Source organism: Crocodylus porosus, unplaced genomic scaffold, assembly GCF_001723895.1.
Source record: "Crocodylus porosus isolate Cpor-Errol unplaced genomic scaffold, CroPor_comp1, whole genome shotgun sequence".
Classification (NCBI taxonomy): Eukaryota; Metazoa; Chordata; order Crocodylia; family Crocodylidae; genus Crocodylus; species Crocodylus porosus.
In genome coordinates this window covers 29428426-29451739 of record NW_017728948.1, presented here as the reverse complement: position 1 = coordinate 29451739, position 23314 = coordinate 29428426, and the positions used below count along the sequence as shown (strand labels likewise).

At 41.0% G+C, this 23314-nt stretch overlaps 1 protein-coding gene across 5 annotated transcripts in view; it reads left to right on the top strand.

The window, feature by feature from the left end:
* The window catches only part of LCORL (ligand dependent nuclear receptor corepressor like), a 171330-nt gene that overhangs the window by 140662 nt on the left and 7354 nt on the right, over positions 1-23314 (top strand). For 3 of the 5 annotated variants that reach the window (XM_019552856.1, XM_019552855.1, XM_019552857.1), the window contains exon 7: positions 2368-7271. The exons of 1 other annotated variant lie outside the window; for it this stretch is intronic. In XM_019552856.1, coding sequence (XP_019408401.1) covers positions 2368-7271 — 4904 coding nt within the window. Of the gene's footprint in view, positions 1-1689; positions 1779-2367; positions 7272-23314 lie in introns of those variants that run through there. One more of the 5 variants, XM_019552859.1, reaches the window with a different exon arrangement.

The following is a 23314-nucleotide window of genomic DNA, read 5'->3' as shown; positions in this document are numbered from 1 at the left end:
CTACTTTACACATTGGGAAATCTTGAAGTATCTGTTCAAAGCAGCTTTCAGAAGGTCTGGCCCATAATTTTGAGATAAAGATAACTTTATGGATGTAGTTTCTTACAATAGTGAGCATATATTTTATTTTGATGCTATAATATTCCGATTTTGGATGTCTTAGGTTAAAAAAAGTAATCAGACAAAAAACCTATAATTGATAAAGCAGATACATACATCATAAAATCATAAAGACAGACCTTTGTCTGGAGACTTCAGTCTGTATTAGCTTTATTCCATACCCTTCTCTTTGGCATTCAAACATTATTTTTTATTATAAATAGCTTGATGTTAAAGGCCTACTATTATGCCTGATAATTTTTTATTTTTTAAGTTTCAAAATGTTCTTAAGTTTAAAAAAAATGTACAAACTACCATAATTTTTTATCTACAGTCTGATTATTGATATCTGGTCATACAATATTTTTCTATTTAGTTTATACTTGTTTGAAATTTGCTATTACAATAAGTCTAATTAGAATAAATATCTGCATATTATAATTCCCATAGCAGAAGTATAACTTATAATAAATTTATGTGAATGGTCCCTAAACTGTTTTACCATAACAGTTATATCTTGATCTCTGCCATGTCCCTGGATAATATTTTTACTTCTTTAGATTATAACTATACAGAATTTTGTTTTCTCATGTCATCAATATTTTAAATTGAATATTAAGATCAATTTCAGGTACTAATATCGGATTAGTTTAGGGTTTTAAGAGACATTCAAAATGATGTTTCATTTTGAATACATTCAACTTTCATATTAAATATTTTGGACAAAGAAAAATGTCAGAAATAATTCATCAGTTTACTTTTATAGCAAAAAAATAAAACTTGTCTTGGACAAAAAGTTAGTGTATTAAACATATAAAACTGTATGTACAATTTAATGAGAAAGCTAAAGTAAACAGATTTTTGTAAATCAGAGGTGATCTAGAGTGTTTACATTTCATTTGAATTAGTTAATGAATTACTTAAGGTAATTCAAATAAAATATACACATGGTATCTTAAAATGTCTTGGTTTATGATCAACAATGTTGTGAAAGCAATCAAAATTAAATTTCTCCCTAATGGAGACTAAAATTATGAAAATTACTGGAGATAATGGTAGAATAAATAGCTTGTGTCATGTTCAGAGTTTGGTGATATGTTTAAACCAATTCATACTTTTCTAAAACAGAATTCTTTTTTGATATTATTTGTTCCTGTTGCAATTTGCATTAATACAAAATTTTAATTATAGAGGTTAAAATTTGATTGTATTAGCTGTCAAACAATTGAATTTATATTTAATTGAAGAAAGATCTGTATTAATTCCTACACTGGAACATTTTCAGCTTTTCAGTTTAAATGATTGATTAGGTAAGTAATACTACTAGTTTTACTAAGCTTCTGAGAAACCAGATAAGTAGTTTAAAAATAGTATATCGTAACTGATTTTATTTTGGTTGAATTATCTTGAAGAAAAGTTGATTTAAGTCTTTTTTTAGATGTAGCTCTTTCCCTTTAAGATTTAAGGGGACTCTATCAAAATAATAATCATTTACTTGAGACATTGTTTGTTTCTGTTTTGTGCAAATACAGAATTGTGTGTGTGCGCTATATACAATGGAAGCCTGTGGCAGACTCTGCACCCAAGTATTAAGAACTGGAAAGAACAAGAATTTTTGTCTAAAAAGAATAATAACTACAATGAATGACTACTTAAAATGATGTCTGTGGCCTACTAAGGTTGAGTATCTTCTTAAATACATTTTAAAATAAATTCATAATAAATACTGAAAAGATTATCTTATGCTTAAAGTGCAGGACCAGGAGTAAGAAGAGAGGTTCTGTTCTCGCCTCTGCCATAGACTTCCATTGTGACTTTAAGCAAGTAATGTATCTTTCTGTCCCTCAACTACTCCATTCTTAAAGCTGGGATGGCATGTACCTCATATTTGTTGTGAGATTGAATTCATTAATGTTCCTAAGGTAATTTGAAGCCTTGCTGGGAAAGATGCCAGGAGATCGATATTATTATGGATATTTTTATCTTAAAATACTGTTTCAGACTTTTTTCTTTCATCAAGTAACGTTTTATTTTCAGAGTATTGTCCATGCTAGGACTATAACTGTACTATGTATAATATACATATCTACTGAAATGAAATATTTCTATGAGAAACTTGCAAATATGAATAGGTATATAAATAGGATGGAAAGCTTTTTAATTTTGGATTTTTTTAGGTTTTCAGTCTTCAATTTAACCATTAAAATGTAACATACTTGTTATTTTACTGTAATTTATTTTTTGTTTTTGATTTGTTTTTGTTTTCAGTTCAAGTTCAACAGCTGGTGCAAAATCAGAGGAAACAACTAAATTGGAAAAAGAAAAATCAGCACTAAACAAGGTTTTGGAGTCTTTGTGCTCATATCACTGGCAACAGATTTTGGCTATGTTGAAATTTTTAATCCAAGATCAAAATGTTCCTTCACTTTGCATTTGCAAGCAACCACATATCTACTCAGAAACTCAGAAACCCTTCAGCGAAGAGGATGTGCATGTTTCATTTTGCAGTTGTGATGGATATATGCTGACAAAAAGGTGCTGTTTACAAAATCAAAAACCAAACATTTGTTTACCATCTCTATCTGTTTGTATTAAAGATTTGCATTGTTTGTCATGCCAAGCTGTATCTATTGGATGTATTAAGACAATGAATAAAGGGATTACCAGCGATTGTAATCCATATAGGTGCTATACTGGACAACTGCAGAACTGTAGCAACAAACATTCTGTGAGAGCAGCAACTTTTACTTCTTATTCAACTGAGGATTGTGATCTATCAAACAGCATTAAAAATTCTACTAGATCTCTCAGCCCATCACCACCTCCATTATCACCTGTCCAGAATCATGAATTTGAAACATTAGAAGGCTCAATCACAGATTTTCCAGCCATAGATAACAAACAACTTGAAATAACTATTAACCAGCCTCCATCCCTCTTGCCAGCTGAAGGAAGCAATGGAATGTGTGATTATGAAAGTAAAATGTACAGAAGAGTGTCTGATCACTCAGACAAAACTTTGCTGTCAGCAGATCAGGAAAGCATCAAATATGTTATTAATTCTGAAAAGTTTGAAAAAGGTGACAATCCTGCCATTTTTCAGGATCTAATGGATCGCATTAATGAAAAATTAAAATCAATAGAAACTACAGATATAACAACAAATCTTGTTAAATTGTCTAACAATGACAGGACACCAGAAAATGATATAAAATTGAGAGACTTCATAACATCTCTCTTGCATAATGCTACAGCAAGTGATTATAGTTTTATGGAGTTGCTTAGCCAACATGATAAACAAATGAAAAATAAAATTATCCAAACAAGATTTCGCAAGCGCCAGGAAACTTTATTTGCAACATATAATTCTCCCGATTCACCATTGTTTAGGCGACAATCTCTGCAAATCAAGAGGGAAATTGCAAGTTTTGATGACACATTTATGAGGAAAAAATCAAGTTTGGAGAGAAATACAAAGAAATCTGCAAAAAATGATGAGAAAATGTCACCAGACAAAGGAGACAATTATAATATGTTAGAAGACAAAGCTTTACAAAATCATAAACATGATCCAAGTATAAATTGCCAAATTAAATCATTGTCTTTGCCAGCAGATCAAACAGAATCATTGGAACTACCTCTGAATAATTTGAAAACTAACTCTGGTTTTGTGGCGCTTTCAGAAAACATCAGTGCTACAACAGCCAATCAGTCTAATTTTGCAAAAATGCAAGGAGACTATGCAGAAAAAGAGACTGATCAGATTTCTTTGAAGCAGGAATATAATGGCATCTTGAGCAGAACCAAACGTAACATTGTGCCTCCTGGATGGTACTCTGTATATGTAACAAACAATATTTTATTTAAAAAATCATCCAAAGCAAAAAATTCTCCTGAAACTTTGGAAAGAATTAAGGTCATTAAAAACCTTCAAGCTGAAAGAACTAGTGATAGCAATGTAAATAAAATTGTGAGGAACACAAATCTACAGGTTGTTGTGGAACGCTTGGAAGATACAATAAACTTAGCACAAAAGACTAAAAATCCATTGTTGGAAACATATAAAATATCCAGAAAATTGAAAGACAATACTTATGAGTATGATACAAGCCCAACTGCTAGGAGAGGTCTGCATTTTACCATGAGTGAAATAGAATGTACAGGACAGAGTTTCCTTCCGGAGTCTCATGCGCCAAGCAGCGATAAAAACCAAACAGTTTTTATGGCAACAGGAGAATGCAAAGAGGGTGTAGGTGAAGGATGTGAAGACAACCTCTTTAAATCTTTACCCTTTGATTCAGGCAGCTTGACTTCTACTAATGGAGATTTAGAAACAAGGTCTGAAACTGGAGAGAGTGCATCTCTCCTAGGTTACTCTAGCCCTATTAAGCTTATGTTTGTCTCAGAGATTAATAGTAGCGAAGGAGTCAAATATACTTTAACTTCTGCCAGTACATCTTCTAAAGCAAATACTGAACTTGGTTTATTTGAGAAGCACCCAAATGCAGTATCAGAGGAAGAACACAAAACAGGAGATCTTGAGCATGAAATCTGCGTTGAAGATTGTGGTTGTAATTGCAATGAAAGTGTAAATAAAGAGGAATCAAATTGTGATTATTCTGGGGCAACTGCAAATTCCTTTGCAGCAGGTGAAACTGACATAAAAAACTGTAAGCAAATTGAAGAAACTGTGGAAGAACCAAGCAGTGGCAATGATCCCTCTGTTTTAAAAAGAAAACCTGGCAGGCCTAAAAAAATAGGTCCTCAAGTTGTAAAACAGGTTAAGAGACCCATTGGACGACCTCCAAAGCCTAAAATAGATATAGCTGAAAGCACTGATAATAGAAATAAACCCACCAGTATTGGAAAAAATACTAAATCTGATGTAGAAGTGCTGGAAGAAGTAAATCAAAACAAAAATATTACTGTGACAGTTGTTTATGGGAGGTCAAGAAGAACTAAAAGGCATGTTTCTGAAGGAAATAATATAATTCGTGCTATGCCTACTCAGCATGCTGGTTCCAATTTTGCAAATGACTCGAATGAACTGAAGCAAACTTCTGAAACTGAAAACAATTTGGCTGAAATAGTAAAATCCTCACGGGTTTCTGCTGAAAATGAGATCTTTGGGTCTGTGTATGAGTATATCAGACCAATCAAGAATAGCTCAGTATTACCACATCCTTGCAGCAATATCATACGACCAAATCAGAAGCCTTTAAACACCATTAGAAAGCCTGGTAGGCCAGCAAAGGTAAAAATCTCTGGCATATCAGTGACTGTTTATGGAGTTTCACCTCAGGAAAGAAAAGTAAGTATTAGCAGCTGCTTGCCTCCTTTACAACAACAAAGCATGTTAGAAAAAACTATATCAGAGGAGAAAAATAAACAACAGTGCAATAAGATGGATGAAACGAAGAGGATACAAAATGGCGCTAGGAAGGATAGTTCAGGCAATGTGATTGCAACAGTATCAAGAAAACATAAAATTCCTTTGAGGCATTCTGTTAGAGACAGAAGACCATCAATGCCTTTCTTACATTCATTAGCGTCTTCTAGTGCATTTACTTGTAGAAGTGCCTTGCTCCGTAAATCGTATAAGCTCCATCTGAAAAAAGCTAAAGATCAAAAAGAAAAACATAGGCAGTCAAATCTGAGCACAGTATCCAAAGGTACCTCAGAAACTAGAAATTCAGGGAATACAAAACAGGGTTCTGAGGATGGTGAATTCATACCCATTAATGAAGTTTCATCAGATCCCATTTTTTCATCAAATCCTTCTCTCAGGTGGTGGGCTACATCCACTTCAAATGATTCCTTGTTGGAAGAACTAAATAATAGATTTGAACAGATAACCAATACCTGGTTGCGAGTGGGGGGAAATGAGTTTGAAAAATATATATATGAAAAAAGAGATCATGTTGAACAAGACTGTAGCGTTAAAGTGTCAAACACTTTAGACACCTGTCTGGTAGAACTTGAAGCATCGCCTATAAAAATGCTTTTCCAGAAAAAGTGTAATATGAATGAACTCTGTACCTGGTTTATGCAAACTACAGAAACACAGTCTCTCTCTCTTGTAAGAAAAGCCAATGCTCGCAATCCTCTGGAAGTAATTAGTACTAGAGGGATAAAGATGGGAACTAAGCAATCTGATCTTAATACTAGCCCTTTCAGAAAGCACTTTAAAAAGTTTGCACTATCTTCTCCTTCAAAACCAGCAGGGAAACTACAAATATTACATAATATGGTCAGGTCTCCAGTCCTGAACATGAAAAGTAACTTCACACTAGCCAGATTAAGAAGAAATGAATTTAAGAAGTTACAGCATAATAGGTGGCAACAAGTGAAAAAACTGTATAACCGGGGAACAGTTGACTGGACATCTAAAAAGAAAAACTTAAGATTCTTCTGCCAAAGCCAGTTTTTCAAAAATATGAGTGGGGAAACCAGTGCCGGAATACCTGTGGTCCAGGAGAAAAATCTAGAAAGCCAGCCCACCAAAAACTTGGTAGAATCTTACAGTAGAATCTTGCCATCTGAAACTGAAATCAGAGATGCATTTCTTCAACAGACAGTGGAATCGCCTGACTTCAGCACACATCCTAGTCTAGCAAATATTTTTAAAATGTGTGCAGAAACAAATGGAGCAAATTGTAGTGAACAAAATACTATAAAAGAACAGAACCAAGGTAATCTGTGTCAAAGTGCATGGAGACCCAAAACCTTTAAGGATTGTCGAATATTTTTGAGAAAAATAAACCATATTGAGCAGCACAACTCCTTTAAGTTAAATACTATCATTTATTCTCCTGAAGCTGTTGAAAGTAAGAACGGTCAACACAGTATTGAAGAAAAACAATATCCAACTTTAAGGTCCCACTCTGCTAGGCAAGTTGCATTAAAGAGGCAAGCAAAAGATGTGGAAACATGTAGAGGATCTAGTCCTTCCAAAATGACTGAAAGCCTGGATGACCAACTAAACAGCAAAAAATCAAGCAGCGCTATAAACAGTGATGCTAATTCTGCTGATAGTTCTGAAATTCAAAACACAATAAACAAAAGAAAAAGACTACAATGGGAGACCACTGATACGAATATCAGAAAAAAGCATAAGAGACAATCAAACAGTAATGAACAAATGACAAGTTATTACTCAAAATACAAGCTAGGTAAGTTCTTAAAGTGCTGATTTTTAACTTAAAGAATAATAGAGAAGCAGAGTATCTGTCTTACAGTTTGTTTTGCAGTACAAAAATAGTCTTCAAGGAGTAATAGAACTGAATATCTTAAAACATCAAAATAGTGCTTGAAAATGTAGTTAAAAATTAAATCATACCTTCTTGTTTTATTAAAGTGTTTTACTTGTTTTGACAATAAGTGTATTACAGGATAATAAATCTGAGCCTAATAATGATTAAATAAGCCAACAAAGAATGACCTACTTTCACTAGCATAATCTGAGAAAAAGATGGGACAAATCTGGCCTACGTGAAATCAATCAGAATTTTTTGTTAATAGGGTTAAGATTTCACCCAGATTGCGTAGTCCCAGGAATGTCTAGAAGCAGTTAACTGCAAAATAAATTGGCATGTATTGTGTTAAAATCTTACTCACATGAGTAAGTAAAATTGATTTCAGTAAAATTACTAAGGTCAGTAAGCATTTATTGTGCATGAAGTTCCACAGTAGGATCCATAATTCTTACAAAAACATAAGTTTACTAAAATACTGTTATTCTAAGTAACTTCTCTATGGGTACATCTACACGCGGTGCTGAATGTGCAGTGGCCTAATAATATTGTGCAGTAGCACATCACAGCACAGACAGTGCTAATACACTACTGCACAGTATTATTTGGCTACTGGGAAGTACCATCACTTAAAAGACATTTGCCAACACTACTGCACAGTAACTCTGGTTACTGTGCATTTATTTAGTATTTGCTAATACAAGTACTAAATAAGCAAGGATCAGCAAGTACTAAATAAATGTGCAGTAACTACTGCACAGTAGAATCTTGTGTAGATGCGCCTTATGTAGCCCTGGAAAGTAGTTTACAATTGGAAAAGATGAAGTAAAATTGAATATGCCTCCTCCCTTCTGAATTGAAGAAAACTGTCCCATAATAAAATGGAAATTTTATTTTGGCTTATAAATTAAAGTATTGAATTGTACCTTTTTAGTAATTGCAGTACACAAAAATATTGTGTTTGCTTGTATTTAAATGAGATGAAGAAAAACATGAACTATGAGCATTGTATTCTTATGTTCATTCAATGTTGTCTTAGTTCCTCAAAGCTAAAGATTTTGCCTACATGTATACTGTTGTGCTGTAAATGTAATTTGGGGCCATACTCAGTAACAGAAATACCTGACCTTGAACTTACGATGTTACTGTAAAAAAGCCAGATGCATAAATGCAAAGGGTAGCATATCCATTTTTCTTTCACGGATGAAGAAAGAGCTCTCTCCTGGCCACAGTATATTTCTTACATAATTCTGTCTGTAACAGAGAAACTTTGTATTCAAATTACATTTATTTCTGAATTTACCTTTTCAGTGGCAAAAAACTGCATGTAACTTACTACTGCAACATATTCTCATGTTAGTTCTGTTCAGGAATCTTAATTTTATTTTACTGATAACTTTCCTTCTTTTGTTTTAGTTCTTTACAAAGTCTGATAACTGCTCTAATGTCACATTATTTCATTTTAAACTTTTGTTATTTTTTTATTATTCATAATTTCTCATATCTGTTGGTGTCTATAGAAAAGATGTCAAAGCTCACTAGCATCTCCAAAAGAAGTACTGACTTCAAAGAGAAACATCTTAGACTGTAATCCTGGAATTGCATCCATGCTGGTAGACTCCAGAGCCTGTATAGACAGGCCCCCTACAAGGATGCTGCTGCAAGATCAGTTTAACAAACTCTGTGTTGTTAAACAGTTGTAGAAAAGGATATTTTCTTTCTCATTAATGGACTCGAGATTAAATTGTCTGCACTAGCCATGGAAATCATAAGTACATTTTTAGTAAATTGTTTATGGTTCTTGCTTAGAAATGTGCTAAAATGATTTCCTCCATCTAGTCTTGCATGCATACCAGCTTTCAGACATAATTCCTGCATCTAGAAGCTTCATGTGAATTGAAGTATCATCATACATTTGTATCTTCTTTGGGATGCATGTGTGTTACTGAAGTATCAAGATTAACATTGTTGCGCTAAGGTTTTCAGTGTGTGAAATAATATGAAACTATATATTTTTTGTCAATATTTTCAAGTTTTTCCTCAATTATTATTAATCTGGTTATCAAACTGAGGAAGATCAAGAGAAATTTATTGAATATTCCTTAAGGATTTGATGTCCTCTTTCAGGAAGGACTCAGGTGACGGGCAGGACATTAATATCAAAGAGTTGCATGTAGCAAGTTCTTGTTAAAATCTGAGAGCCAGATGACCAAACAGATGTATGCTGTTGAGTTTTTACAGCATGAGTCTCCTTCCCACAAATAGCAGCATCCTTGTATACATTTCTCTATTTAACAGCTGAGATTGTTTTTCTTGTTCAAACGTAGTTAGGTATTTTGAACCACAACGTTTTTCTTCATTTTTTTTACTTGTTTGTGAAATGGCTGCTGTAGTGGTACATCTGGACATACTGAGGGCTTACTTCTCCTATATTCAAATGCAGGTTGTTGGCAGGCAAACATGTTACCATAAGGTAAACTTTGTATTTATCATGGGCTAAGAATGTGTACCTGGGCAGATACAAGAACATAAGTTTACTAAAATATCTTTATTCTAGGTAACTTGATTATGTAGCTCAGAGAACAAAAATAATTCATCATTGAAAATTATGAAGTAAATACCTCTCCTCCCTTCACTTTGGAGTTCCATCCCATGATAACTGCCCACATGCATAGTGTTAGCCCATAGTAGATGCAAAGTAGCTTATACCTCAGCTAAAATGGGAAAATGACCTAATGCATTGTTCAGTTCATACTCTTGTGGTAATTTATTCATGTACCCAGTTCCTTAGACTCTCTTAGAAGAAGACACTTCCTTTTGTATATGTTAAATCAGTATTGGAAACTACTGGTCTGCTAAGTAAGGGAATCTTACAGGCACAAGTTTGGTAAAAAATGTATGGTTCTTGCTAGAAAGATGCTAACAGGATTTCTTCTATACGTGTATCATGGGTATCACCAGGATTTCTGTTGTTAACTGAAATGTCCATGTACAGGTTTTACAGATAACTAAACTAAAAATAATCTGTCCTGTTACAGTACTATTTGAAGAGTTTAGCATGGGGTGAATGGGGTAAAGATTTCCAGCAAGAGGTACTAGAAGTACCTTTAAAAAAATGATCTGTTCTGATTGTTGGTGATTCTCTCTTCCTTACATTATGACATTTTGCATTTTCTCCCTTACATTTTGGCTGTTAAGACTCTCAGACTGGCCTTGCATTCCAGATCTGGAGCTGGTGGTGCAGTGGGTGCTGCATGTGGTGCAGTCCTTCGTAAGCTGTTCTGGAGTCATACTGCATGGCCCTGAAGCCACTGCCACGGGGCTGTGCTGCTCAGGTCCAAAATGACTGTGGCATGCAGCATGAAGTGGAGTGTCATATGGATCCTCTGGGGCTGTGCTATATGTGGCGTATACTCTGCCACTCAGGGATGCAGGCTGGAGCAGGCACCATGTACAGCACACAGGGCCATCCAGCACTTGTTGCCTGTGGGTCATTCCAGTACCCATGGGCAGCACCCAGAGCTGGATGCTACAGCTTTGTGGGCTGAATCCAGTGTATTGTCCATATCTTTGACACCCCTGGATTTGAGATTACTTAAATAAGTTGGATATTTTCAAGTCAACAAGGCGGATGGGATACACAAGGGGTGAGCAAAATATGGGCCAAAAGCCCACCTATTGATTTTACCCAGCCCACAGTCAGGCGGCACCTAGGCAAGCCATGCTTGGACCCCAGCCTCTGCTGGTGGACAGCAGTTCTGGCTCCAGCCTCTGCTGGTGCCACGGGGAACACTGGGCAGAAGCAGCCCTGCCCGGCTCCAAGCTTCGGTCTGGGAGATAGAGTCCAGCCCACCCAGAGCCTGCAGGGCCAGACTCCATCTACCAGGTGTCACAGGAAACACTGTGCAGAAGGAGCCCTGCCCACCTACCTAGCAGGCCCTGGGCAAGCCATACTTGGGCCCCAGTGGCTCTGGTGCTGCTTCTTCCCAACATCCCCCATGGCACCAGCAGAAGCTAGCATCTGCCCATGGGGTCTGCACACTGTCTCATTCTGCTCCACCATCAGGACTCCTGGGATCTGAGGGGTTGGGTGAGGGGGTGAGCAGGGCAGGACAGCACTGAGATCTATGGCCAGGATCCATGCCTTGCCTCCCAGCTGTGGATGTAGCCAGCAGATGCTGATTTTGGGCAGAATGGGCCATGGAGGAAGGAACGGAGCAGGGGATGGTGTGCTATAGCTCTGGGCAGGCTTATATTCCCCCTTCTGCAGCTGCTCTGGTGCTAGCTGCAGCCTGGCTGCACGGAGCATATATGTATGTGCATATATACACGCACATGCATGAGTATACTCATGTTTGTGTGTGTAGCCCTCAACAGCACCAAAACTCATGAAATTACCGTCCATCCCAAATAATTGCTCACCCCTGGGATACACCCTAGGGTACTGAAAGAATTAGCTGAGGTAATGTCAGAGCCATTCACTGTCCTTTTAGAGAAATCATGGAAGTTGAGCGAGGTACCGGATTGATAGTACCCATCTTTAAGACAAGAAGGGTGATCTGGGAAGTTACAGAACAGTCAATCTGATCTTGATACCTGGAAAAATTGTAGAACATGTCTTTAAGGAATATGTTTCTAGGTACCTGGAGGAGAGCAAGATAATCAGGAACAACCAGCATGGATTCACTAAGAGCAAGTCATGCCTGACCAACTTCAATTTTTTTCAGTGATTAGATGAAAGGCGCTGCGGATTTGAATGAGGGGAAGAAAACAATGGATGTGATATGCCTTGACTTTAGCAAAGCTTTTGACATAGGCTAGTCATCTGTAGGCTAGATTAGGGGTTGTCAACTGGGGGTATGCGTACCCCTGGGGGTGCTTTGAAAGGTCCCAAGGGGTACGCGGGGGTGGATGGGGCTAGAATGCCACCACCCCACACTGCTGCCTCATGGGAGCAGGGCTGGGGTAGGAAGAGAGTGGGTGTACAGATGCCATGCTGCTGCTGCTTTGCCACTCACCACTGCTCTACGTCAAGTCTGGCTGCTCACTACCACCCCACCCCAGCTCCGTGTCTGTCCACTCGCTACCTCCCCCCCCAGCTCCATGTCTGGCCACTTGCTGCCACCCCTCCAACTTTACATCTTTGCCACACCTCCCCCCCAGCTCCGAGTCCAACCACTCCCCAATCCTCCCCCCCAGGGATACACTTATTAAAAATGGAGTTTCCTGGGGCACACTTACTTTAAACAGTTGGAAACCCCTGGGCTAGATGAAAGAACTATAAGGTGAATAGAAAACTGTATTGTGCTCAGTGAGTAGCCATCAGTGGCTCCATGTCTAGTTAGGAAGAGGTACCAAGAGGTAATCCCCAGGGATCCATCCTGCCCATTACTAAGACGATGGCAGTGCAGATGGCAGTGCAAATCTGTGTATGACACTAAGTTGGGTGGAGTTCTACACACGGGAGGGCAGGGCTAGGATCCAGAATGACCAGGATAAACTAGAGAAGTAATCCAAAATCAATCAGTTGAAATTCAACAAGTGCAAATGCAAAGCCCTGCACTGGGAACGGAATAACTGCATATATAAATACAGACTGGGGAATGACTGCCTGGGTTGTGCTCTACAGAGAAGGACCAGAGGGTTTCAGTAGACCAGGAGTTATCAACTGGGGGTAGGGGTACTTGGGAAGGCCCCAGAGAGTATACGCGAGTGGGAGGGGATGGAGCGCTGCCACCCAGCACCCTGCACTGTTGTATCCCAAGAGCAGGGCAGGGAGCAGAAGCAGCAGTGGCGCCCCACTGCAGGCTGCACAGGTGCTGCTCGGCTGGCCGGGCGTGGGGGAGGAGGGTTACACAGGGACCACCACCCATCCATGTCTGGTGGCATGCCTCCCTCCCCGCTACTTTGTGTCCGGCTACATGCTACCAACCCCCCTGCCTGCATCCAGCCACTGTTAGTACACTTATTTTAAAAAGATGAAACCCCCCGCAGTAGTCTATGAGATGAATATGAGCCAACTTTGTGCTCTTGTTACCAAAAAAAAAAAAGCCTACTGCATACTGAATTGTATTAACAGGAGTCTCTTGTGCAAATTAAGGAATGCTTTGTCTAGTTTTGGGCTCCACACTTCAAGAAGAATGTGGACAGATTTGGAAACAGTCCAGCAAAGAGCAACATAAATGGTTAGAGTTCTGGGAAGCTTGATTTATGAAGAAAGGCTGAAAAGAATTAGGGCCATTAGTCTGGCGAAGAAAAGACTGAGGGGAAACTTGATAACAGTCTTCAAATAACTGAAGGTCAACTACGGAGAGGCCAAAGAAAGACTTTTCCCTGTGGTTCTAGGGGCCTGGACTCAGACAATAGTCTCAAGCTGCAGCAGAAGAAATTTAGAAGGCTAGAAAGAACTTTCTGTGAGAGTGGTAAAGTATTGGAACAGGCTATCTAGGGAGGTTGTGGAATCTCCATCCCTGGAAAGAGCAGATTAGACAGACACTTGGCTGGAATGATTTAGTCACAGACAATTTTGCCTGGAGCCACGGCCTGGACTAGACAACCTCATGAGGTCTCTTCTACCCCTACTTTCCTATGATCCTGTGAACCTATGATCTATCACAATGGTGCTCAACCTTTTTATCCTGTGGGCTAGGTGGGCAGTGCCCAGTTCCTTTGTGGGCCAGGTCTGGCTGGTGGACCCTATCTGGCACCCAGGGCAGGCATGGTAGAGCCCTATCTGAATGTGTGGAGAGAAATGAGGGGCAGCCTGGTTGAAAGGGGACTTGGCCAGGCCCTAACCTGGCCTCACAAGGCAGGAGCCAGGTGTGGCCTGACCCTACAAGAAGAAGGGGGCATGGCTCAACTCTGCAGAAGGAAGGGGGTGTGGTCTGGACCTGCCGGGGAAGGGATGGTCAAGGGGCATAGGATGACTTCAAACCAAGTGTGCAGAGGGAAAGGGATGTGGCCCAGCCCCAATCTAGCCAGGTGGGGGGAGGGTCATGGCCCAGCTCCAAGCCACCACACAGAGCTTGGGATTCTGGCAGCAGTGAGGGGTGGCAGTTTTAACTACCACTGTTCCCCTGCTGGCAAATTTCCTGGCCCTCGGGAAGCCCCACAGGCTGGATTTCAAGGCCCTGTGGGCCACACCTGACCAGTGGGTCAGAGGTTGAGCACCCCTGATCTATCATGTTTATTTCAATTCAGAATGAGTCTCTGGTTTTCCTGCACAATAGAAAAAAAAGTAAAGATATGAAAATATAAAGATAGCAAAAAGCAGCACATGTTGCTAAGTGACAGCCTGTCAAAAATCACAGTAGGTGAAACCCTTGCACCATTGCCTCCCACACTGAGAACCCCCTAGAGCCATAGTTCTCAAACTTTTTACACTGAAGACTCCCCTGGTAGAACTCAAAGCACCCTTCAGAAATTGTGACCTCCTAGGTTTCACTCATTTTTTGGCCGCAGAAAAATAATGGAACAGTTCTTCTTTTGTAAACAACTCAGATAGACCACAAGAGGTCAGAATGTTTTTGACACTGTGGATTCCTGTTTGAAGTCTGTGTTTATCTTATGAATCATGTGCAGGTATTTGCACTCGGAACTGTTAATATAGTGTGTAACCCTGCATCACCCTTAAAAGGATCTCAGAGTACCACATGGAACCATGGCACGCTAGTTGAGAATCAGTGTTATAAATCCCCCAAGTCACAGAAACGTGATATGAGATGGGAAAGGGCTTCCTGGGTCCTTAAGTCCAGTCCCTGATTAATTTAGGCAACCACATCACATCATTCTTTTCCTAAATTTATCCACCTTCTTTTAAGCTAGTCAGATTGTTTGTGCCCCTCACCTTCTGGTCCACTACATCTGTTTTTGTTGTTTTAAACTTCCATGAAAATATTTTTAAGAAACCTCTCTGTCATGTTTATCCCCCCCACGCATACTACAAAACTGCACTAATTCATCTGACCTTAATGCAGTTCTGTTAAAACAGAGGTAAAGGTGTGGTGGTTTTATTAATAGTATTTTTTTTTGTATATTTCTTAATTTATCAATTTTGAAATTATAACTGAATAGTAATTTAATGCAAATACGTTGGCAAGAATATTTTAGAACTGCAGTTTTATATGCCAGGCTCTCTTCTCGTAGCTCACATGAAAATAAAGACTTGTAGTCTTTTACAATATTAAATATTGAGCACCACAAGCTGTTGAGCACCTCCAGTTCTAATTAAGGCCTGCTTCTGCAGTGATGCACAGTGTGTATATATGGATTCCCCAAAGCTTCAGTTAGAGTCTGAGCAGCATGGACACTTGGATGATTATCTTGCTGGGGTCCTCTGACCCCAGCTGACTTCCTGCCCTTGGACAGGGGGCTGGACCAGATGATCTCTTGAGGTCCCTTCTGACCCTAATGTCTATGCAATCTCTGAAATCTATAAAGCAGTTTGCATGCAGGCTCTGCACTACAGAATCAGGGCCTGTATCTGTGCCATTAATGGGAACTGAGGACCCTCAATCACCTTATAGCACATAACACTATTAGGCTTATTGAAATCAAGAACGATATTAAAATCATACCACATTTGTGTGCTACCATATTTATCAATGATGACATCTACCATTTTTTACGTGGCTACAAAAAAATGGTTTTAGAATTTTTTAAGTAATAATTTCTGAAGGGAAGAGGGACAACAGTTGCCTCTGGAACCCAAGTTAAAGGTTCTGTCAAATTAAAATGAACCTAAGGACATCCACCTACCTAAGCTATCCCCAATAGACTGTTACAAAAGGGAAAATCCCTTTTCCATGAAAGACTGTAATCCAGGATAAGTATCTTCTCCGTTGTCATGATGCATGTATGTAATGCTTGACAGTGCAGTATTAGGGTGTAAAGAGAAGATAGGTAGATGATGTCATTTTACTGTTCGTCAATGGACAACACTTCTTAGAATATTAAGTCTAATCCCTTCTCTACCAGAAGAATTTGTTATAATGTACTACACACTTTTTCATTCATCTAACAAAACTAGAAATTAAGTATCATTTGTCTTTTAATTGGTCAAAATGTAATGCCTTGATGGTGCTTAATACATTCTTCAGAAACTTCTTTCCCAATTTTTCTCTCATCTCAGTGGACAGTTGTAATCCTCAGTGATTTTCAGTTTTTATAATTTGTTCCACCTGCCATTTCTTTTTCTTTGTTTCTAATCAGATTATCAGATATCGGCAGACTGGCTTGGTCCTTTTGTCATTCTCAACTTCAGTAAGCACTGCTCAGTTCCTTATTTTATCCCAAGTACTTGATTTTGGTCATTAGCCCATCTACACTATTGCTGCTTACTTCAGCTTAGGCTCAACATCCCTTTCTGTATCCTTTGGCAATGTTCAGCCCCTTGTCTGATCTTCATTTCTTATGTTAGTCTCCATCGTCAGCTCCACTTCACTTCACACTTGATTGCCCTTTCCCACTGTGCTATCTCACCAAGTCCAGGCACTCTTCTCAGTCTGTTTTCTAAACTCTTCCAAATTCAGAAAACAGCTACAAATAAGTAATGATGTCTTTCTGATAGGCTCCTCTGCCACTAATACCAGCAAACTTCCTTCTAATCTCATTGTATCTCCTTAAGCCACATTCCTGTCTTTCTTTGCCTTCTCCCATTCTAGCCAAAGTCACTCCATTATATTACAAAGACAAAAATTATTTCTAAGCTAATTTAAGCTAGTTTGTGGAAGACACCAAGTTATGGGGGAAGCATGGTCACGTTTGAAAATAGGCTGCAGATACAGGTGGACCTAGACAGGCTGGCAAGTTGGGCAGATCGGAACCAGATGAAGTTCAGCTGAGAAGTGTAAAGTTCTCCATCTGGGGACCAACAAGCCACAACATACATGCTGGGTGGCGCCAAACTGACCAGCACCATGACTGAAAGAGACCTAGGGGTAATAATAGACTATAGTATGAACATGAGCCATTAGTGTGATGTTATAGCCAGCAGGGTAAACAATGCTCTGGCATGCATCAGCCAATGCATCTCAGATAAAACCAAGGAAGTGTTTCTTCCACTTTACTCAGCACTGGTGAGACCGCAGCTCGAGTACTGTGCCCAGTTCTGGGTGCCGTACTTCAACGAGGAGGTGGAAAAGCTTGAGAGAGTCCAGAGAAGAGCCACCCGTATGATCAGAGACTTGCAATGGAAGCTATACAAGGAAAGGCTGAGGGACTTGGGTCTCTTCAGCCTAAAAAAGAGAAGGCTGAGAGGGGACTTGGTAGCAGCTTACCGCTATGTCAGGAGAATACGTCAAGGGCTCGGTGAACAACTTACCCTTAGGGAAAACCAGGAGTAATGTCCACAAACTCCTGGAAGACCATTTCAGGTTTAACACTAGGAAAAGCTTTTTCACAATTAGGGTGTCCGGATTGTGGAATAAACTCCCTCCAGAGGTGGTGCAATCACCTACCCTGGAAATCTTCAAAAGCAGACTGGACTGTCATCTCACTGGGGTCACATGACCCCAGTTCTCTTTCCTGCCTAGTGCATCGGGGCTTGACCTGATGATCTACAACAGGGGTTGGCAACCCCCAACACGAGTGCCAAGCATGGCATGCAGGGCCATTTTGCTGAGCACACCACAGTCAGCCCTAGCTCTGGGTAGCTGCTGGCAGCCACAGAGGCTGGGCTGCTCCCAGCAGGCGGCTGGGAGGCTGCAAGCCCTGCTGCAAGCAGCCTGGGCTCCATGAATGGCAGCAGCTACAGAAAGCCAGGGCTGGCTGCAGCCAGGAGGCTGCAAACAGCTGTGCCGGGCCCTGCTGTCTGCCCTGAGGTGTGCATGAAGTCACTGCCAGCATGGAGCTGATGCCAGAGCTGTGGCCCTGACAGTTTACACCCAAGGGTACTCAAGGAGCTGGCTAGCATCATACCCCAGCCCCTGGCACGGGTCTTAGAGAACTCCTAGCAATCTGGTGAAGTGCCTGAAGATTGGAAGAAGGCCAGTGTGGTGCCTATCTATCTTCAAGAAAGGAAGAAAAGTAGATTCGGCAAACTACAGGCCCATCAGCCTGATCTCTGTCCTGGGGAAGGTCTTGGAAAAGATTATCAAAGAAGCCGTCCTTAACAGACTGGCTAACGGCAACATCCTGAGGGATAGCCTGCACGGGTTTGTTGCGGGTAGGTCTTGCTTTACCAATTTCATTTCCTTTTACGACCAGGTGACCTGTCACCTTGACAAGGAAGAGATTGATGTCATATATCTTGACGTTAAAAAAGCCTTTGATCTGGTATCCCATGATTACCTTTTGGCAAAACTGGTCAACTGCGGCCTTGGCCTCACCACAATCCACTGGCTGGGGAGTTGGCTCTGCAATAAGACCCAAAGGGTGGTGGTTGACAGAATTCAATCATCATGGTGTGATGTGGCCAGTGGGGTTCCTCAAGGCTCTGTCTTAGGGCCTGTACTATTTAACATCTTAATTAATGATGTAGACATTGGTGTCGGAACTGGACTGGTGAAGTTCACTGATGACACCAAACTCTGGGGTAAAGCATCCACACTTGAGGACAGAAGGGCGATCCAGGCAGATCTTGACAGGCTCAGGAAATAGGCGGACGAGAACCTGATGATGTTCAACACCAAAAAATGCAAGGTTCTCCACCTTGGGAGGAAAAACCTGCAGCATGCTTATAGGCTCGACAGTGCTACGCTGGTTAGCACTACAGACAAAAAGTACTTGGGGGTCATGATTGACCACAAAATGAACATGAGCCTTCAACGTGATGCTGCAGCTAGTAAAGCGAGCAAATGCTGGCTTGCATCCATAGATGCTTCTCAAGTAAATCCCAGGGTGTCATTCTTCTGTTGTACTTGGCCTTGGTGAGGCCACAGCTGGAGTACTGCTTCCAGTTTTGGGCTCCACAATTCAAAAAGGATGTGGAGAAGCTTGAGGAGTGCAGAGGAGAGCCACACACATGATCAGAGGTCAGGAAAACAGACCTTATGATGAAAGGCTGAGAGCCATGAGACTCAGCCTGGAAGAGCACAGGCTCAGGGGTGATCTGATGGCCACTTATAAGTTTATCAGGGGTTCTCACCAGGATCTGGGGGAACGTCTGTTCACCAGAGCGCCCCAAGGGATGGCAAGGTCTAATGGTCACAGACTCCTCCATTACGGTTTCAGGCTGGACATAGGAGGAACTTCTTTACCATCCGAGCTCCCGAGGTCAGGAATAGACTGCCGCCGGAGGTGGTTCAAGCACCTACATTGAATGCTTTCCAGACACGTTTGGATGTATGTCTTGCTGGGATCCTATGATCCCTGCTGACTTCCTGCTCCTGGGGCAGGGGGCTGGACTCGATGATCTTCCGAGGTCCCTTCCAGCCCTAATGTCTATGAATCTATTTCTGAGCTTATTTTGTCAGTTGCAGTCCCAGAGCCTCAGGGCTCACAGCTGTGAGGCTGGGGCAGGGGCATGGTTTCAAGGTTTTGAGCAGCTTAGGCACTCCGGAGATCCAGATCCAGCCCCTCCAGAGAACTGGGGTTTGCTGGGATCTGTATCTGAGGTGATCTGGCCTCTGGACATCGTCTTTGGAAAGAATGAGCTTCCCTCCTCCGGACCTGAGCTCTCAGAGATGCTGGGCAGAGCCATATAGCTGCTGCTCAGGGACAATGCAACCTGGGGCTGTTCCAGTCTGCTTCTGGGACCCTAGACCAGTGGCCTCAGCTCTGCCATTCCCATCCTGCATGGCCATGGGCAAGTCCCCCAGTGTCCTGTGCCTCTGTGCATTGCAGCTTAGAGTGAGGGTGGGATTTGTTCTCTGGGGCCAGGATCTGCAGGGGGTCATGCCCCAGGAGCCCATGATGAGGCTCTGGCTTACTGCCTCAGTCCCTTCAAGGTCAAGGACAGACTCCCCTGGCTCCAGCCCAGCTCTCCCCTCCCCTGCTGCACAGAGCAGTGCCCTGGACCCAGTGGGGTGTTACACATATGCAGCACTGTCAGTCCAGAGCCAGTCTGGTTTGCTTTCCTTAGGGAAAACACTCCTTGATGCCCCCCTCCCCCCACATGCCTGCTGCCTTGGCACCAGGGTGGAGCGACTGCGGTGGTGATGTGCCATTGTGTGCTCTCCCAGCCTCTGGGAATAACAGTTTAGATGTCCTGAATGGTTCTGCCAGCTTAGGGCCTTAGCTGTGTGGAGTGGGTGGGTGGTTGGGCTGATGGGCAGGCTCTGGGCTCAGGCCTTGGCTGGCCATGCTGCAGCCCAGGGGCTGACTCCCCAGGGAAGCGCAGGGGCTCTGGCAGGCCCAGGGCATTGATGGATCTGACTTTGTCCGATGGCCCCAGCAGCCTGGCTCTGCACCTTCACATCTGGTTCTGTGTGTGCACGCATATCTGGTTCTGGATTTGTGTGTGTATATGTGTCTGGTTCTCTCTCTGCTCTCCTTTCTCTCTCTCTCTCTCTCTCTCTCTCTCCTCTTTATCTTATTTCGCTCTTTTTTTTCTCTCTCCCTCTCACTGCAACTTGCGGGTAAGAAAGCAGTGGGGTGGAGAGAGCTGCACAACAAAAAGGAACCCAAACCTTGTTCCTTCCCAAGGAACACACAACAACAAAGGCAGAATTTATGATTATTAAATATACTAATATGCAGTGCATCCTGCCATCCCCCCTCCCCCACCTCCTCATTTTGTTCTTCTGGCACCTTCCAAGGTAGACAATGTGGTTTTTTCAGCACTCTGGCCAAAAAACATTGCCTACCCCTTATCTACAAGGTCCCTTCCAGCCCCTTTCAGTCTATGAATCCCTCTCTCATCAGTTTTTTTCTGACATTTCTTCCCAACAATAGCTTTGTTGGAGGTCAGTCTCTGACCATTCAGTACATCTCATTGTCTCCATTTACTTTTGCCTCTAACTTGGGTTTCTCCTTTTTTCTTTTGTCTTGAGTGTTGTTAAAGTTTTTATACATCTTTTAGAAAACCTCTTCCCTGTTCTCCCTCCCAGATCTGTACCCACCTAGAGTTACAATTCCTGTCATGCTTCTGAAAAGCAGCACATTATATTGATAGGTTGTTTGACAATGTAATTAAAGCACAGACAGTGTCTCTCATAGGTGTTTTCTGTTCCAACAAAGGGATTTTAAATCTCTGTACCACAGGGGTGGGCAAAATGCAGCCCGTGGGCTGGATGCGGCTGCCAAGCCAGTCTATCTGGCCCACAGGGCCCCTAAAAAATTTAGAAAATTAATATTTATCTGCCCCGGCTGCCTGTCATGTGGCTCTCAATGGCTTGCCAAAACTCAGTAAGTGGCCCTCCGCCCAAAATAATGGCCCACCCTGCATTGTATACAATGCTGCTTAGAATTCTTTAATTACAATTTACAGGCATCATTTGACTAATCCATATTAGGAAGAGATAGTGAGTTGCCTGCAGTTACCATTAGTTTTTAACCATTTATGTTTCATCTTCTGTTATCTTTTTATTTAAAAAAAAGGCTGTAAAATTTTTGTCCATGGTAATTCTCCCTATGATCTAGGATTCCAGGAGTGGAATTCTAGATGTGTGACATTAGGTCCAATATTACTAAGCTGCCTCTTTAAGAGCCTCTGATCAATGCTGCATGTCAAAAGTCATTTTTACATTGTTGTTGAAAAAGGAGCTTCAGTTAAAGATTATAAGTTGATGCTGAACTGGGAAGAATTAAGACCATCCATCCATAAAAGTGTATCAGTAGCAGCTGTCTTTGATGTGTATATGTGTGAAGGTTAGGGAAATGGATTTAATGACTCAGTGGTAATTATACCATTTGAAAACTTTTCACTTGGCAGTGTAGGCTAAGACAGGGACAAGAGAAGTAAAGGAAGTGATAACTGAAAATGGAGGTATGTGGTCCTAAATCAGTACTCAGCAGGCAAGGCTGATGTCCCAAAACACCTACTGTAATAGTACAGCTTAAAGGTCAGGCACCCCTCTGAAAAAATGACCAGAAAAGATTGTATCTTTGTATTGAGTTTGTCTACTACTATGTACATAGAAGAGTTTTGTTGACTCCAACTATCCAGAAGATAGGCTTTTAAAATAAAATCCTGTAGTTTCAGTAGGGACCGCTTTTTCTTTTTTCTGAAGAATGTAGTTCAAAAACCAATAGAAAATGAAGGCTTTTGAAAGCATTGTGTTCTTGTAGTTTTGCATAGCCTATCAGTTGTTATAGTGTTGGTTCTGCTTACTGCTATTACAACGACAGTGTTTGGGGTTTTATAACTTATTACTAAAATATTGGAACAATTTCAGAAAAATTAAATGGTCCAGTAATTGCAATTAGATAAGAAAATTAACAGTTTAAATTTTTGATACCTAAGAAGCATGAAGTTTTTGGTTGCCTTCCTGTTACAGCAGGGGCGGGCAACTATTTTGGGCAGAGGGCCGCTTACTGAGTTTTAGCAAGCCATTGAGAGCCACATGACAGGCAGCCAAGGGCAGATAAATACTAATTTTCTAAATTTTTAGGGGCCCCGCGGGCCAGATAGACTGGCCTGGTGGGCCGCATCCAGCCCGTGGGCCACATTTTACCCACCCCTCTGTTACAGTATACCAGAATTAATCCTTCCAAAACAATATGCTTCCTACTGTTATTAGTGGTCAGGAGCTATACTCTTGGTTGGGGACATATCCTATTTCTTTTCAACAAATTTGCAGATTTAACTAGCCACATTCAAGTCCCTCCATTGTTGTCCATCAACCAATAGGACTTTCTCTAACGCCCATCAATAGTCCTGTCTTAACTGACAGGATATGTGGTTGAGCAACACAGACACCTGGTATTTTTTTGAGAAATAATAGGAGGGTTGTTATTAGTATCTGTCTTCTACCTAGTAGTTCAGATTATCCTCGTGTTATCAAATTATCCCCTTGTAGTCATATTAATAGATGGTTTTGTTTGAGAAAGAGGTTGTGGCCAAGTCTAGTTTGTGCACTGCA